Source organism: Scardinius erythrophthalmus, assembly GCF_964197995.2.
Source record: "Scardinius erythrophthalmus genome assembly, chromosome: 25".
NCBI lineage: Eukaryota > Metazoa > Chordata > Actinopteri > Cypriniformes > Leuciscidae > Scardinius > Scardinius erythrophthalmus.
Window position 1 is genome coordinate 23,935,172 of NC_138245.1, and position 18,454 is coordinate 23,953,625.

An 18,454-nucleotide genomic window follows, 5' to 3' on the forward strand; every position below is an offset into this window, starting at 1 on the left:
GTATGCATGTATGAAATGTAACACATCCGAGCTGGAATGCATATTATCATTTCTCAACCAAACCCAGCCAAAGACGATCTTTCGCTTCTGGACCATTCTGAGCTTTCCTCCATTGTGATTGGCCACAGAGAGGTTCGGTTCGAACACTATTGGTGTGAGCAGTCCGCCACTCACTCGGATTGGTGCCGCTTCGCCTGATCGCCAATTTGTATACACCCTACTACAGCGAAGGCCTGGCTCATGAATATTAACTAGCTTACGTGACTGGACGATTCTAGCAAGGTTACCAGGCAACGTCAGCGTGACGTGCTTAATATTCATTACCCGCCCCTTCGCCATACTGCGATCCGTAAGTTCGCCTTGTTAGGTTGTCAATGGCTCAGAATGAAGGTGGATACTGTTGCAGCTGTGATGATGGGTTACCACTGCAGGTGAAAATGAAAACATCGTTACTTGGCGAGGCGAGAGGACAGTTTGCGCGACGTTGTCTTGGACATAAGTGAGTATTCTGGTTGGTGCTCTTTCCATAAATTACGAATATTGTCAATGCGCTTGGTTTTTACGCTGGATGCTTGATGTTTGTGGCTGTTACATCGTTGGTGTTTCTGATGTGAACGCACAAACACGTACACCTCCTGCCCACACACTCCAGGAGACCGAAGTCACCTGTTATCAATTATGCGTTTAAGACCATATTTGATATGTAGCCTACATGGTCTTTATATTGGCTGGGCACTTTGTATTAAATCGTTGTGATTTTTTTACCCCACCGTATTTTTACTGTTCATTTAAGAGTGGGTGTAAGTGCTGTGGGCTGTCAGTCATTTCTTGATACTCTCAGGTGGATAAGATGCTTAAAATAATGATAGAACTTTCATCCACCTACGAATATTTCCAGCGCGCGCGCACACTTACGCACGCGCATACCGCACAACACATCAGATGCAGACATGCGCCGCTTTTATGCACAATGCACAAACATACAAGTAGCTGTTGGTGTCACGACGTGACCTTCGAAACGCATATCTGGAAATGCATTTAAGTGCAAAAGAAACGGGTGCTGTACACTAATAAAAGGCAGATGCTACCTGTCGCACATCTGAGGTGATTGAGATGATGTCCATCTGTGTTTTCAGCACATTACATCACTGACTTCTGGTTTGGCAGAGGATTCTCAGGCTGTCCTTATTCACCCACCTGTAAATCTTTTTAAGAGCTGTGCTTTGCTATTCCCAGAACTATTGGAAAACTCATGATAATTCGTCTTGAAGCTCTGTGGCCCTTGTTTATTATCACCTCAGACATAAACCGAATCATGACAATCCTAAAAATATCCATTTTTATTAGAATATGACAGAATATAAACAGTGATCAATGTCATTTCATGCATATGCATTAGATGTAAAAATTAGATTGATGCACATCATGCATTTGATGCAAATTCATGTGAAATAAACAGTAGATATGCCACAAATGATGTAGTATGCATGAATAACTCTATTTGACCCCTTCTCTGCAAAATCTCTGCTCTCTTCCTCCTCAGGTGAGCAAGTGTGTGCGTGTAGTGTATTAGTTTGCAGGAATGTGTGTCAGTGTATGTGTGTGGATTATGAGAAGAGCATTGTGACCAACCGGGAGCAGATTTTTGCTGCAATGACCCGTTCAAGCACCGATATCTGTCCCATCCTCTGGCCTTCCGCTCCTCTCAGCCCAGACATGCACCACCTCGCCATCTTTTGACTTGATGAAGATTCCTGACATCGGTAATGTGATGAATAAATTTGAGGTCCTTGGGATTGTAGGAGAGGGTGAGTGCATCTTTTGTTAATCAATAATTAAAAAAGAAAATCAAAACAGCTGCTTGTTCATAAGCCGTAAACTGAGCACGTTTTCTTTTCTTTTTTTTTCTCCAAAGGAGCCTATGGGGTGGTCCTGAAATGCAGACACAAGGTAAGACATATTTATGCAGAAAGCTGTTGGTCAGCATGCTAAGTAGACCTGAAGAAAGTCCTCTGTATATATCTTGTACAGCTTATTTGATCCATGCAAATTAGATGTATTTTGAAAAGCAGATAATTATCGAAGCCGTTTTGAAATGTAATATACTGTTCATATCCACCTGGATGAAGATCACTTACCTATACTGTTTATGCAAAAAAAAATTCCTTTCTGGTAATGTCATTTGTAGAGGTGAGGCTAGTTTCTCATTTTCCCCGTAAGAAAAAACTGCCTAACTCACTTAACCTTTATGGGCCTCGTGACTGTAACTTTCCCAGAAGAGTTGCACGACGTTTAAACACCTTAAACGGTACATTTGTTGAAATATTTCCTTTATAAATATATTTTCAATTGTAATATGGCATGGTTCCCTAGCAACTGGTTCTTTTAAAATTGTGGGCTTCTCCAAATGCATTGCTTGTGGCCTAGTTGGCAGATTTGCTTCATTGTTTGGGAGGCATTTTCAGACAGCCGAACATCGCTAGACTAACTCACAATAAGGTAAATATAGGCATATTTTCAACCAATAAGTGCTGCTTTTATTGAAATTGCTGCTGTGCTGTTGGGAGTTTCAGGGCATTTTTTTGTATCGTCCATTATGCAGTGATTTCTGTGTGTTTTGAAACATTATAGCTTCACTACATGCTCATCCCGAGGATTTAGCCTATGACACTGCTATTGATGTGTTTGTTCAATATACAAAATAGCTTGCGTCTGAAGTGAATCGATGACACAGAGTTTAAGTACATATGCCAGATTTAGTTCGAGAGTATTTTTTTTAAATAAGATTTAAGCCTCGTTCACACCAAGGACGATAACTATAATGATAACGAAAAAGATAAAGTTCTAAAAATCATTCTAAATATAAAAAGAATAGCAGTCCACACCACAAATGATAAAGGCACAGAGAAACAATATCATTGGAATTTTTTTCCAGCTGATGAACGATAAAAACATTGACAGCCAATCAGAATCCATCCTACTTCATAGAGCTCGAGCATTTAAAGCAACTGACGACAAAACTGCAATGTGCTTATAATAAACAGAATGCTATCGCCCACTGGACGCAAATATAGTTATCGTTATTGGCGTGAACGGGCCTTTAGATATGATAACACCTTTTACCACATTCATATAGATCAAAGTTTTAAAACCACTCGATAAAATTTCGTTGTTATCAGAACTACCTGTCTTTTAAGGTTGATTTCACAGTCCCTTTCTGTGTATCTTCGATGCTGTTGGTATTTGATTCATGGTTGCATGCCCAGGATGTGTCTTCACGCCTGGGTGGACAACAGCAGTGTGGCTGGTTGCCTGGCTAGATGATGAATGACAGTACAGTGCAACAGAATGGTTAGGGCTCATTACACTTTAGATTTCACTGACCCTCGACACACACACCTCAGAGTTACCACTGATACCATGCACAGTATTCATGCTCTTATTTGTACAGAGTCATGTAGTTACACACATCTTTCTGGAAACCGTTTAAAGGGTCAAGTTGAAAGTCAAAAGTTTTAATGTTTGCATATGGAACTATCATTTAATCATGTAAAGTGGCTTTGTGAGTATATTTATTGATTTTGACAGAAGTCGTGTTAAATAATCAGTGTGGATTAGAATAGCTGAGAATTGATGAAAGAAATAAACCAATCATATTTCCATGCATAATTACATTGTTCCACTCCAAGTTCCTATGCATCATTGTTATGAATGATAATGAGAGCGATAAATTCAGCAGCAAGTATAGTCCTCAGCTTGTGCCAGAACAGAAATCCAGGCTTGTGCTTTTAGTAATTGGTCAGTCAGCGCTTTCCCTCCTTCATTAAATGCATTCAAAATTGCAGCTGAAATCAAGAGTGACTGTTTGTTTTTTGTTGCGTTCTGTCTTGTTTCTCTTTCACATATCATTATTCTCCAACGCAGATATGCCTGCGATCTATTTACAGACATTCAGAATAGCATTGATCACCAGGAAAAATTGTGCTAAACCTGGATTTCGCTACATACCTGATTGAAAACATTATGTTTGAGTCTTTGAAAATAAGGCAGATAAACAGTCTTATTAGGAGACTAGATTCAATTTGTTGGTGACTTTTGGTTGAGCTGTTGTTTGCCTTTGGGTGATTTTGTTATGGAATATAATAAATATTTGAATTTGAATTTTTTTTAGGCTATTTTATAATGTTTGTGCCGTTCCAGATTCGTCACTATGTATATTCCTTGTAAATATACTTTTAATTCTGCTTTGGCTTCTGTTGCAATCATTTTCATGTAGACTATCTTTCAAAACTTCGAGGACAGCGAGATTTTTTCCCCCCCAAAAAAGATTTATATTTTTAAATAAATGCAGTTCTTTCTATTCATCAAATAATCCTGAAAAGATTCATCATAGTTCGCACAAAAATGCAGCACTACTGTTTTCAATGCTGATAATTATAAGAAATTATTCTTAGGCAGCAAATCAGCATATTAGAATGATTTCTGAAGGATCATGTGACACTGAAGACTGGAGTAATGATGCTTTTCAATTACATTTCAAAATAGATTCAAAAAGAAAATCTTTTAAAGTGTAATATTTCACAATATTACTCTATTTTTGATCAAATTAATTGAATTGAACGAACCTCAAACTTGTCTAAAAAATAAGTTGTAACAATATTATATTCTTGTTTATAAAGCTGTTGAATAAAAGCAATCAATACCAAATTTGCCATTTTGTGCTGTTGTACAGAGCCATGTTTAGCACGTGTGCATATGAATAGAATAGAATAGAATAGAATAGAATAGAATAGAATAGAATAGAATAGAATAGGGATTTTCTACCTGCACTCTTTTCCATAGAAACCTATACTGGGCAGTATAGAAATAAGCACCATTTATGTAAATATTGGTAACGCATCAATATTGATGAAGCACATGCCATTCACATATTTGACTATATACGGCTTAGTGTGCATCCCAAATCCCCACATCCTCAAATAAACAATCCATTTGTGCATTCATAAATCTACATATTGTTTGATCATTTAATAGGCAGAAATGAAATCTGTGTCTGCTTGGGGAAAACTTGACTTTTCTATAAAAAGGTGCATATTTTGAGCTTGTCTTATAAGTGACTGTTAATAGAGGTACTGGAGAGATGAGTTATTAACTCCAGTTATAGTCATAGTGGTTTTTACAAAGCAGAACAATATCCGATTAGCATAGCAGTGATGTAAAACATGTACGGATGAATAAAGGAACAAATAAGTTATCAAAAAATGATCATATTTTATGTTTGCAGTCATTAATATGAGTAAAACAAAGCATATTCAATCTGTCTCATTTAGTTGCGGTATGTACTTCCCTAGAAGCTCTCTGAGATGTAAAATGCACCAGCAAACTTTTAAAAAGCTCAGCGATTCACTCCTCACTGAGAACGCTCTTGTTTCTGACTATTGGCACTGGCTTCTCTATTGTTTCTCTCTAGTGTACCCAAGTGATGTTATCCCAGCGAGTGGGGGCCATGAAAGGCCCTTTGTGCGTGACCCAACACAACAAGAACTGCTGTTTGTTCTTGTCTTTGGTTGAGATATTCTTGTGTACCTTCCATTTAGTAGTTTTTGCATTGAAATATACAAAAATAAGTTAAAGGGGTCTTACGATGTTATTTTAAAAGTTCATTATTTTGTTGATTGGGTGTATTATACTAGATTAACATGCTTTTATTTTTAAAAGACATTATTTTTCATATAGCCTACTGTACGTTTATTGCAGTGGCTCTATTCCCAGTCTGTCTGGAACACAATGATTTCTACAAAGTCCCTCCTTTTGAAAAGCCCATTGTGCTCTGATTGGTTAGCTGCCCCAGTGAGTTGTGATTAGCCAAAAACCTCAAGTGTGTGTCAGAAATGAAACGGCCTTTAAAGGTCCCATTCCATGGATTATTTTATTATTTTATAATGTTTCCTGGGGTGCCCTTATAATGTTAGTATGTTTTTTAGATCATTTTTTTTTATAATTTATAAATAAAAGGCATTTTTCCTAGCCTGATTTCATCACCTGATTTGAACGCTCTGTTTGAAGGGGCGTGTCTGCTGTGAGACTTCAATGTAAACACCCTCTGCTGTGATTGGCTGACATGCTTGCATATGAAATATCTGGCATTACATGTGGAACTATCTGGAAAACTTTTACTATTACAGCTATTATACGTTTTTACTAGAGATGCACCGATTGATCGGCTGGTGACCGGAATTGGCCGATTTTCACGTGATCAGCCATAACCGGCGACCGGCCGGTCAGTCTGACAAATGCCGATTTTATGCCGGTCAAATGCACTCGGGCGCCGCATAATTAACATCGCGCAACATCAGCATCACACGTGCACGAAAACCTCGTGAATTACGTCCGTTCAGACCGCAAGCGCGTATTTTTTTTCGGCGTGCATGTTAATCAATGAGTGCATTCACAACGGAAGCAGGAGCAGCGCGTGAGCGTCAAGCAGGAGCGTCGCGAGCAGTGAAGCGCGTGTTTCGGCGCCGAAGTCAATTTGCTGCACTGCTCACGCTCAATTAAAGGGAAAGCACACTTTTGATGGAAAATAGCCTAAATAGGGTTTCACAAAAAAGTGCCCAAAATGCACAGAATTTGCGTGTTTTAACAAGAACTGGAGTAGGCTATGTCAGAAAAGAAAACAAAGACTAATATTTTTATAGAAAATGTACCCATTTAAACTTGTTTTATTATTCAGTTTGAAGTGATTGCAATAGGCCTGTGTGTGTGTGCTTTGAGAAATATCTTTATACTGCAAGGCTATATTTATTTTATTTTGTATTTATATATTATTTTATTGCCATTCCCTGTTTTCATACAGACGTTTCGTTTGCTAAATACATATATAGGCTTTATAAAATTATTGGATATTGAATGTGAAAAGGAAATGGTTTTTCCACAACACTGCACTTTAGATGTGTGTGAACTATGCAAATTGTAAAATGTTCTATTACAGAAATTATATAAAATAAATATTTGTGTGTGCTGTAAAGTGGTTAGAAAAAATGAAATCGGAATCGGCCAAAATCGGTATCGGCAGGTCAAACTTAATGAAAAATCGTAAATCGGAATCGGCCCAGAAAATTGTAATTGGTGCATCTCTAGTTTTTACTATTACAGCTATCGGGATTAACGAATCGTGAGAAGTTTTTTAAGTATTTAGATCTATTTCAATCACATAAAAGGTTGCAGTGATGAGCATTGAGCAGATGACAGTCTGTTGATCTGAAAAAGATCTTATCATTGCAACGCAGTTTCTGCACTCACTAATGATTTCACCAATGCAAACATGAGGTATATAAACACAGTAAGATTCGTTGTGCAGTGTAACAGCGTCATTGATTTCATAACGAGTTTTGGCAAGTGTCCAGATAAACTCGCGCTGTGTGATTGACAGCTTGGGCTGTGATTGGAAAGGGATTGTTCTTTGATCGCTTTCTGTATATTAATCACAGTTTAAGTAAGATTATTTTCATCCTACTAAGAGTAACGATGTGAAGTTGATCGCCACTTCCATATTAAATCACTACTTGTTCTTACCGCTTGCTGGAATATAGTTGAAATTGTCCCCTTCGTCAGTATGAAACGCTGAGAGAAGCCTGCTTGATATTATCCCAGTTTAGAAAAACAGTCCGTGGTGAAAACAGAACAAACTAACAACTTCGAATTAAACTTTTGCGGTATCCGATTATAGATAAACATCAACCACGTCTGATGACATTTCGCCATCAATACGCCTGTATTCCTGTGGGCGGAGGTTAGTCAAAACACGGTTTTAATGACGTCATTAAAGAAGGAAGTAGAGGGGTGTAGTCCAATCCAGCCGTTTTTTTGTAGGCGACTTCTGTTAAATAAAATATCTCGCTTGGCATTGAACTTTGAGCTTTATAATTTTACAGATATTATTTATACTCTAACAACAACATTACACACTAACTAAAGTTGGAAACATGGAATCACAATTAATTGTGATCTTCAGCTTCTAATGCAACTGTAAACACACAGTTAATAATGTCATGGGTATTACAATCTCAGTTCGACCCTGACTTTAGCAGAACGTTTGACTGGGTTTTTCTTCTTCACTGTTAACTACTTTGTCCTGAAGTGACAACATAAAATACAGTTTAAAAAACATACAAGTGAATATTTCTTATGTATTTAGGGGTGTATATCCAGCGTTGTACTCTGGAAACTGGAAGAAAATGCACCGTACACAAGCTAACTAAATAAATCACCACTGATTCTTAAGTTCATCCATTTTCGTAAGGCTAAAAAAGGGTTTTTGCTTTTCGAGTAGGTGCTTATTTTGAGTAAGTAATTACTTCACGACCACTAAAAAAGTATGTTCTATATAGTTTGAGTATAATCTGAACGCACTACATTTGCTCTGCTGTCATTATCATGTGACTAGCGTCAGTTACGTGGCTTCACTGCCATTCATAAATCCTCACCTGTGGCCTCATGGGATAGTAAAGTGTCCATCGAATGCACACTTCAGAATGCCGCCGGAACTTGTTGCAGACTTTTTGTCTAAATACTGTGAATTCGGACAAACTTATTTAGTCATATACTGTTTTTCGCCTTCTATATAGTAGGGAAGTATGCAATTTTGGGATGTCGCCACAGTGTTTCAACGATACAGAGACAATTCACTGAAGCTTCGTCTTCTTTCTTTGCGTACGCCTTTGGGTGGGCATTATGCTAATATTTCACCATGTGATGTAGACGTTTGTGTAAGAAACATCTACACATGGATCGAGGCATTTTAGGCAGGTCTGGAGCTGTATATAAATCTCTTTGTGGGAGACTATGAGTTTTGCAGATCTTATACATGCACAAACAGATACATTACACGCTTAAGGAAAAGAAAAACTGTAAAAAGCATCATATGACTCCTTTAATATTCTTGTGTATTTGTCAGTCAGATATTCTAAATGAGCTTCGCTCTTGTGCAATGGTCACTTAAATTCTATTAGCATCTCCGCACTTTGTTTTCAAGCTTGCTTCATTAAAATGAGTGAAAAGACATCAAATGCATGAAGCTAGGCAGCAATTTATTTATTTGTCAGCAATGTGCAATCACACCCACACTGATTAGCATTTGAACATCTCATGTTTTAAGATCTATTGAATGACTGTTTGATTTTGCTGTTGATGTGAAGCTCAGTAAGGGTGTTTTTATATGCTCTCTTCAGACGTGTGTGTAGACGTGCGATGCCCTGTGAGTGACGGGGATCATCTGAATTTAAAAGATTGTTCCCTTGGAGAGGAATATTTATTTTTACAGCGTATCAGTCGAATTGAGGGCAGAGAAGGAAGAGGGGACGTGAGTGTGCATTAGCATTAAATAGGTCACCTTGAGTGGGAACACTGGTTGTGGAGGGCCGTGGTGAGATGACTGTGCAAGGCACCATGGATGAGATGGATGGTATTGAAAGAAAACGCTTTGGACGTGAAGCTGGATAACAGGGTATTATGTTCAAATTTGATGCTTTAATTTGGAATGTTTTTATTGGATGACAGAATATGATAATTCAAGTTGTAGTTCTTGCAAGGCAGAACAATACTGATATTCCTTAAACATTTTGGATAGTATTCATTTATTTCAAATAAATGCTGTTCTTTTGAATTTTCTATTCATCAAAGAATCCTGAAAAACATGACTCACCATTTCAACAAAAATATTAAGCAGCACAACTGTTTTCAACATTGATAATAATAAGAAATGTTTCTTGAGCACCAAATTTGAAAAGGATCATGTGACACTGAAGACTGGAGTAATGATGCCGAAAATTCGGCTTTGCCATCACGTGAATAAATCACATTTTAAAATGGGGAAAAAAGTTATTTGAAACTAATTTAAGCCTGTCATCTGAATATCTAAGTATGAAAAAGGCCAAGGATATTAAAGCACCAGATTTTCCAACACAAAATTAAATTGTGAGCAGTGATTAATTTTACTGTCTGGCCAGGCTTAATCTGCAACCAACAATTGAGCCCATGTTATAAATGAAATGGTATTTGTTTCCTTTACCCGAGTGCTCACATTATTTTATGAGCAGGAATGGTGCTTTAATCCAGCGTCAGGCCTGGTAATAAATTGAAAACATCATGAAGGCTTAAAATGGACTCTTAATATCCGTTTACAGGATATTATTTAGCACTTAAACATGCCTCTGTGTCATTGTGTGGCTCTCAAGGCTAAGCTGCCCCACCATGTGTCTAATGTAAACATGTCTGTGGTATTAATAGAACAACAGCTGTGTAGTCAGTGGAACACAATCAATATGTGGGACTCTCTAGTTCCATTGTATGGATCTTATGGAAGACAACATGCAATGCTGTATACTCTACTGCCCAGAGCTTACGCAACCATTCAGGATCTTTGGACAATTTAAGGTTTGTGCCAATGAAAAAAAGCTGAATCAGCTTGGTCAATTCAATCTTTTTGGGTCAATGTCGTTTTGTTTGCAGTTTTTAAGAGAGGCCATTTTTTTGGTCCTTTTCCTTATATGCTGGAGACACTTTTCCTATAAATTTCATGTTCATATGGTCAACATTTTTTAGATTTGTTAAGTCAACATGAAATCTAAATATATTTACCCTATTAATGGTCCTGCTTTTATTTTGCACAATTCATCAGTGCATGTTTTTCCCCCAAAAAATTTTTTTGTCTTTATCATTTCCCAAAATTAATATATTTATATTTATATATTTTTTTCTGTGATTCTCTAAATTCACTTAAGCCTTTAAAATAACTGATTTTAGTTTATTTGGGGTCAGCAGTTTTTTTTGTTTTTGGGGTTTTTTTTATTAAGAAAAGTAATGCTTTTATTCAGCAAGGATGCTAGTAAGGAGGATGTTCATTAAATTGATCAAAAATGGCTGTTCAGACATTTATAATGTTACAAAATATTTCTCATTCAAATAAATGGTGTTCTATTGAACTTTCTCTTCATCACAGAATCCTGAAAAGCATTAATTACCATTTCCACAAAAATATTAAGCAGCACAACTGTTTTCAACATTGATGATAATAATAAGAAATGTTTCTTGAACAGCAAATCAACATATTAGAATGATTTCTGATCATGTGACACTGGAGTACTGGATACCTCACAGTTATAAATTACATTTTAAAATACATTAAAGTAGAAAACAGCTATTTTAAATTGTAATATTATTTCACAATATTACTTTATTTTTTATCAAATAAATGCAGCCTTGTTGACCATAGGAGACTTCTTTCAAAAACCTTAGTGAATTTAATCCAACGTTTTTACTTATTTCTCAGTTTATATTTTTCTTCTTGATCTTTTTCTCCATTACAGAAAAAAAAAACTCTCCCTGATAGAATTCCCTTAAACAAGCGCTGACAAAAGTAAGAGGATTTAATACAAATGACTCTTTAATAGAGACCCCATGAATGGAGGAGATATCAAATTTAGCTGTGATCTACTCTGTTTCTCCTGGAGGCAGACAGGGCTTGAGTTCACGATACCTTGCCAGCTCAGGAACCCAGCTTGGCATGAGAGATGTTTTGTTTCCTATCTTAGCAGCAAGGACAATTAAGGTTGCGCCAGCTTTGTTGGCAATATGAAATTAGATCCGTGCTGTTTTTCAACAGCATTGTTGTTCCAGTCGTACGGATGTTAGAACGGATGCCAACATCGTTATTAAAGTAAGCGATACTAAAAGTTGGCTGAACTGACTACGTGTTCCGCTCTGTTTCATGGTTTAGCTGTCTTTAAAATGGCATCTAATTATTTCCTAAGCAAATTACAGTAACTGTATCATGCATTTAGCGAGAACATGTCTATGCACAGGCCTCTGTGAAGTGAAACTTCTGACTTTCTGCTCTCATGATGAGAGAAATACCCTCTCAAATGATCTGACCTCCACCCCTCTGAACGGCACAATGGCCGTGAAGAAAGCTGTGAAGCTAAAGGAATTAAAACAGGCTTGCCGCTTGTAATCCTACTATCTGCCCGTGCTAGAGTTATAGACACACAGACTCTCATGCACCCCCTCATGAGTGACAGTACTGATATATTAACTCTGAGTGCTTTGGACCCCCATCGGACCCTTATGTTTCCCCATCAACAAAACAAAGTCAACAGCCCGTCTTTCACAAGTACACCTGACCTATACATTAACATGTTGTAATCCAAAACGGAAACAACTAGCTAAAGATCGGATTACCTGTCACCAAATATCAGATATGTCATTGTTTGATGTCACTCTGTATTATCACTGGATTCTGTCTGGAAGGTAAAGGCATATTTTTAGTTCATATGCACTTTTGTAAATAGAATTATGGGTTGGTCTCCATGGTTATTAGAAATATGAGACACGGACGCTGTGTGTGGTGGGTTTTTGAAGCTGTGAAAGTCTCAGCTTCTCCATAAACACCTTTCAGATCCCAACCCCTCCGCTTTCTTCACTGTCCATGACTCATTCACCCCCCTATATATATACCGAGAGACAGACAGGTTTGTCAAGTAAGTGAAGAAACTAAAAATATCTGATTCCTAAATGATGTTGCAAGTTTTTTTCAGTTTGTTACGAAATGCAGAAGCAACCATTTACAGGTTATAATGAATTTTCTTCACCCAGAATGCAGGATACCAACTACATCATAATTCCCATTATTTTCATAGTATGTAGTGTACTAATCACAAATTTTTATTTAGTCATCATTTACTCACCCTGGTGTATGCATTTTTTTTCTTCTGTGAAACACAAAAGTAGATGTTTTGAAATTCAGTGTGGTCCAGATGACATTGGACCAGGGATATAATTGTTAACGAAAACGAAAACTATTTAAAAAAAAACTTAATTAAAATAATGCTGAAATTAAATTAAATAAAATATTAGATGTAAAACTTATTTCAATTTGTTTCCAAGGCAACATTTAGAATTGGTTCAGTTAAAGTACTAAAATAACTACTAACTGAAAATAAATGTACTAAAAATGGAACTTGTAATGTTAATAAAGTTTTTGTCCAAAAAACCAAACAAATATATATGCAGAAAATGTATCATTTTCAACCTTCATTCTGACCCTCTGTCTAAAATTATCAGTTTTTAAGGGGCGGCTCCTTTAAGTCTGGTCAGTAAACGGCTAATGTTATGATTGGCTAACATCATTGCGTTAGAAACAGTGTCAACGCCCTCATGAGTACAGTGTTTTGAAAACATTATCCATACGAAACCGTCATTTACAGACAAAACATTATGAAATCATTTACTTACGGTTTGTAATGAAGCTGCTGTAAGATCAGTTGGCTGCTTCATCTTTCAACTAGGGCTGTCAAAAGATTAATCGCGATTAATTGCATTCAAAATAAAAGTTTGTGTTTACATAATATATGTGTGTGTACTCTGTATAATTATTTTGTATATATAAATACACACACATGCATGTATATATTTAAGAAATATTTGCATACATATACTGTATATAATTTATATTATATATAAATAGAATTTTTTTATATATAAATTACACATTTTTCTTAAATATATACAAGTATGTGTGTGTATTTATATATATACAAATTTAATTATACACACTACACACACATATATTATTTAAACAAACTTTTATTTTGGATGCGATTAATCACGATTAATCTTTTGACAGCCCTACTTTCAACAAAAGTTTCTTTGTGAGTTTCTCTCTTGTTTACAAAGCAAAATGCTCCGAACAAACATATAATCCTGTGACACGATTTGGGGCGGCATTAAAATACCATCCAAGATGCTGTGATCCTTGTGAAGCGCGTGGAGTATGTCAAAAACTGAACACGCATCTATATACTATATCCAGTGTAGACAGCGTCAGTGATTATAATGGGTTCTATTTGCTTTTGACGTGACGTGACGTGCAGTGTAGGCAAATGTCACCAATTAGGCGACTGAATGCCAGTGGGCGGGGCCTATGGTGCGATGATGTATAACTATTCGTCACTGTCTTGCTTTGGAGGAAGTCATATGCAAATGTATTTGCCCATGTGATGTCACAGATCCCGCAATATCCCATTTTTGGAGCTTGATTAAAGAAATGCTTTTTTTATAGTGAGAAGGATGTTTTAAGCTAAGAAACTTTCAGGATATTTTAATGGTACAAAGACCACTTATATGTCAAAAGAAAAGACAAATTTGATTTCTTATCTTATGTCAATGAAAACTGAAAATATACACAAAAACTAAATAAATATTAAACTATTAAATAGTAAACTAGCATATAAATAGAATTTAAATTATTATTATATATTGGATCCCCTTGACCTTTAATGTATGGACAAAAAAATAAACGAGATATTTTAAAATTGTCTGTTTTATGAGGGTGAGCAAATGGTGACAGAATTTTCATTTTTGGGTGAACTATCCATTTAATGTGAGGAAGAAAGTTGATATAAATATGTAGGCAAGAATGTGTTATAAATACATTCTTAAACATACTATGTCCACCATGTTGGCTTTGAAATGTGTATTTTTTTACCTTTACCGTTCCCTGGTTGCAACAAATAAAATAATGAATGTACTCATTTAATGTACAGCTTTTTGCATACTTTGTAGTATGGAAGTATGCAAATTCAGACACAGGGCCATACATGCTATTCTGCACAACATCCTGCAGAACCGTTCATATGTTGATTTCAAAGAGACTTCCTGTTCAGTGTTAACCTGAAAACAAACCCCATATCGGAATATCGTGCCACTGCCAACAAAAATCCTTTTAATACCAAATGAAAACCTGACCGTGCAGCGTAATTAAAGCAGCCAGATCTTTCTGCAAGTAGCCCATGCAGGGGTCCGGCTTACTCAATACGGAAAAGCTAGTCCCTTATCCAGCCCCACATGCCTGCTGTGCCTCTTAATCATTTCTGATCATGAATCATATCTGTTCATGACAAGCTGTGCTTAAAGTGAAAATGACTTGCAGTTCCACTGCGGAGGAGAATATGAGGAAGCCTTCGAGGCACTTGCTACCGACCGGAGGCGTCAGGTAGAGCTAGCGCCTGGATCCAGCCTTGTTGTGGGAGATTCAGTTGGGATTTTCTTTCAGTTTAATTGCAGCTGGTTCAAATGCAAGCCTCAGCGATGTTCTGAAATCTGCAGGGTTCGGGCATTTTATGGATTTCGTCCAAGAGTTGACAAACATGCCTTTTAGTTGGAGGATTTTTTGAAAACAGAAAAAAGTGCATTGTTTCTTGTTGATTTGTTAACCCTTATAAAAAGTACTGTGACGGTACCGTGGTACAGTGATGTTATCAGATAGTAGTACTTATGCTCACCAAGTCTGCATTTATTTGATAAAAAATAACAGTAATATTGTGAAGTAGTATTACAATTTTATAAACAAAAATATCTTACTGACTGCAAACATGTATGTATGGTATAATATTTTTTACTTTTTTTTAATATGGTTCTCCATGGGAAATCCAAATATATCATAGTAGCACCATGGTAAAAAAAAAAAAACATGGTACCACCACAGTACCTTTTGGTAAGTTCACGATTTGTATGATGTATACGGTGGTACTGAGAGATTAGCGTATTCATTTAACATTGGATGTTACATGTTACTCCAAGGTACTTGTTACTACAAAATAGTATAGTATTACCATGGGACATGTGAAAAAAAAAAACATGGTTATACCTTAATTCTGGATGAATACCATATTCATATGCCATGGTATTTACATGGTCTTATTAAGTACTTCAAAGAATACCATGGTAAAACCATGGTACTTTTTTGCAAGTAAATCTGTCAGCAATTATTGAATGAGTTTCTTATATTGAACAACCTTTCTGTGACACTGTATCTATGACAAGTAGTTCTCTCAATTTAGATGTTTCCCTTTATATCAGACTTGTCAGCTGCGTTCAGTTATACTGCCTTTGAAATACACAGGCTACAGAAAACACAGACTCCAGAAGAATAATGATTTAATATCCATTTATCTGGGCACTATAGTCTATAATACTGGCTTGAATTTGTCCTGAGTGAGTGTTTACTGTGTAGAATTGTGATAAATGGATGGGCTTTAGCAGCTAGCGTGATCATAGCGCTAGGCTTTCACTGTGAAGGGAGCTGTAGTGCAAATTGAGAGCTCTGAATGACAAAGATAGGCAAACGAGACTCTGTCCAACACCACAGATGACAGGGACTCTGTGTGACTGACAGTGGGTGAACATTTCTCCACCGCAAGGGCTGCTGAACACAAGGCTAAATATGTGCATGCAATACTTCCGCCTAATAATTAGACATCCTAATATGAAATTATATCTATTCTTTGAAAACATGCACATTGTTCCATTTAGCGGAAGCATTGTCAGGGGCTTTGTCATGAAAAATACCCCTTTGTGGCTTATTTGATACAACCGGGAAGTGGTTCGTCTAAGGTTCAGTTCTTTTGTGCAGCTCTCAGCTGTTTGTTTTACATGTTAAGTCCATTAACAGCTTGCTAATAAAGCTTGTGTTTGAGAAGGCGCTCAAACTGATTTACATATCTGGTTTGCAGGAGACAAAAGAGCTTGTGGCCATTAAGAAGTTCAAGGACAGTGAAGGTAAAAGACTGCTACAACCAAATGCTTGCTTTTTCATCCATGTAATTTACTGGTTGGAAACCACAACACTGTATGGTTACCATGACACAAAGTATAATTGACATTATTTATCACAGACTCCAAGGGCTAGTTATTCGGTATGTAAACGCTTTACACACTGATTGAAGTTTTCTATTTAAAATATGTAAATAGTTTTTAAACCTGATTTCTGTGATTTGTATTTTCTAGCAAGCAACATGAAATGAAATGAACCAAAATAAATGTAATGGACAAATGCTATTTAAAAAAATTATTACATTGGATTAAATTGTTTATTTTATAAATATAAATAACAGTTGTAGCAGAGATGAATTGTTAAGCTGTCAAGAAAATGGCATGAGTTTTCCCATCATGCTGTAGAAAGGATCCAAATGATGTCATCATTTTAAGGGGGGATGGAAACATTTGCTGCTTTCATGCTAGGTTAATTTAACGATATATCTAACATATCTAGTTTTCACAACAAAGAGATTTGCAGCTCTTAAAAGGTAATGGCACACCAAAGTGTAGCCCATTTGTGGGAAGTGCCTTTTATAATGTCACCTTTCTTTGAGAGCTCTAAGCTCATTTGTTTTACTCTAGAAAACACAAGCCCCTTCTCAATCTCATCTAACCCCCTTGTGTGTTCCCGCAGAGAATGAGGAAGTTAAAGAGACGACGTTACGAGAGCTCAAGATGCTCCGTACGCTGAAGCAAGACAACATCGTAGAACTGAAAGAGGCTTTTCGTCGAAGGGGGAAACTCTATCTAGTGTTTGAATATGTGGAGAAGGTCAGCTCAAAACAGGCTTTTTTACCTTCGTTTGGTTGGGTTGAATTGTAGTTCAAATGAAGGTGATGATGTGTTGTGTTTCAGATTGTGTTTTGCTATATATATTTCAGAATATGCTTGAGTTGTTGGAGGAATTGCCCAATGGTGCACTACCTGAAAAAGTACGAAGCTACATCTTACAGCTGATCAGAGCTATTCACTGGTGCCACAAGAATGAAATCGTTCACAGGGGTATGACAGTCTCTGTATTGTTTGTAGATTTCTTAATTAATCTTATCTTAAAGGGATAGTTCACCCAGAAATGAAAATTCTGTTATCATTTAATCACCCTCATGTCGTTCCAAACTCGTAAGACTTTCGTTTATCTTAGAAACTGATGATCTTTTTAAGATCTGTGTAAGAGCTTTCTGTCCCTCCATTGACAGTCGACGCAACTACCACTTTGACGCTTCAAAAAGTTCATGAAGAGATCTTTAAACTAATCCATATGAATTGAGACACAATCGCTTTATATGATGAACAGATTGAATTTAGGGTTTTATTCACATTTGAACATTGAAGAATTTTCTTTTTTGGGTACTTTGTACCTTTTAAGAGCATAAAAATGCGTATATAAATAAATGAAATAGGTTTTTTTTTAATTTACAGACCCCAAACTTTTGAACAGTTAGGTTAAGGTTTTTTTTTTCTTCTTCAATGTTTATATATGGGTCTTTTCTGTTATGAAGTACTCATTTTAATTTAATGAAGTATTTAAGGAAGTTGTTATTTAAAGATCATTAGGAATATGGAATATGATAAGATGCGTGATGTCTTTATTTTGTCATTTTCAACATTTCTTATTTATTGCTAGTGTAATTTTTGTGTAGCCTTGAACACAAATTGAGCTCACTACGAAAAATCCATCCTTTTTTTATCTAATCTGCAGATATCAAGCCTGAAAATCTCCTCATCAGCTCCAATGATATCCTGAAGCTGTGTGATTTTGGTGAGCAGAGGCTTTCACTCGTCTGATTCAGGACCCGCCACC

The 18,454-nt window shown here is 36.4% G+C and overlaps 1 protein-coding gene across 1 annotated transcript in view; it reads left to right on the top strand.

Moving 5' to 3' along the window:
* Window positions 1–365: 365 nt before the first annotated feature.
* The window catches only part of cdkl5 (cyclin dependent kinase like 5), a 33,586-nt gene continuing 15,497 nt past the window's right edge, over window positions 366–18,454 (top strand). Inside the window, exons 1-7 of the mRNA XM_081357768.1 lie at window positions 366–499; window positions 1,544–1,808; window positions 1,916–1,950; window positions 16,569–16,614; window positions 17,288–17,424; window positions 17,535–17,655; window positions 18,353–18,412. Of these exons, the coding sequence (XP_081213894.1) occupies window positions 1,745–1,808; window positions 1,916–1,950; window positions 16,569–16,614; window positions 17,288–17,424; window positions 17,535–17,655; window positions 18,353–18,412 (463 nt within the window). The 5' untranslated portion in view covers window positions 366–499; window positions 1,544–1,744. The remainder of the gene's footprint in view (window positions 500–1,543; window positions 1,809–1,915; window positions 1,951–16,568; window positions 16,615–17,287; window positions 17,425–17,534; window positions 17,656–18,352; window positions 18,413–18,454) is intronic.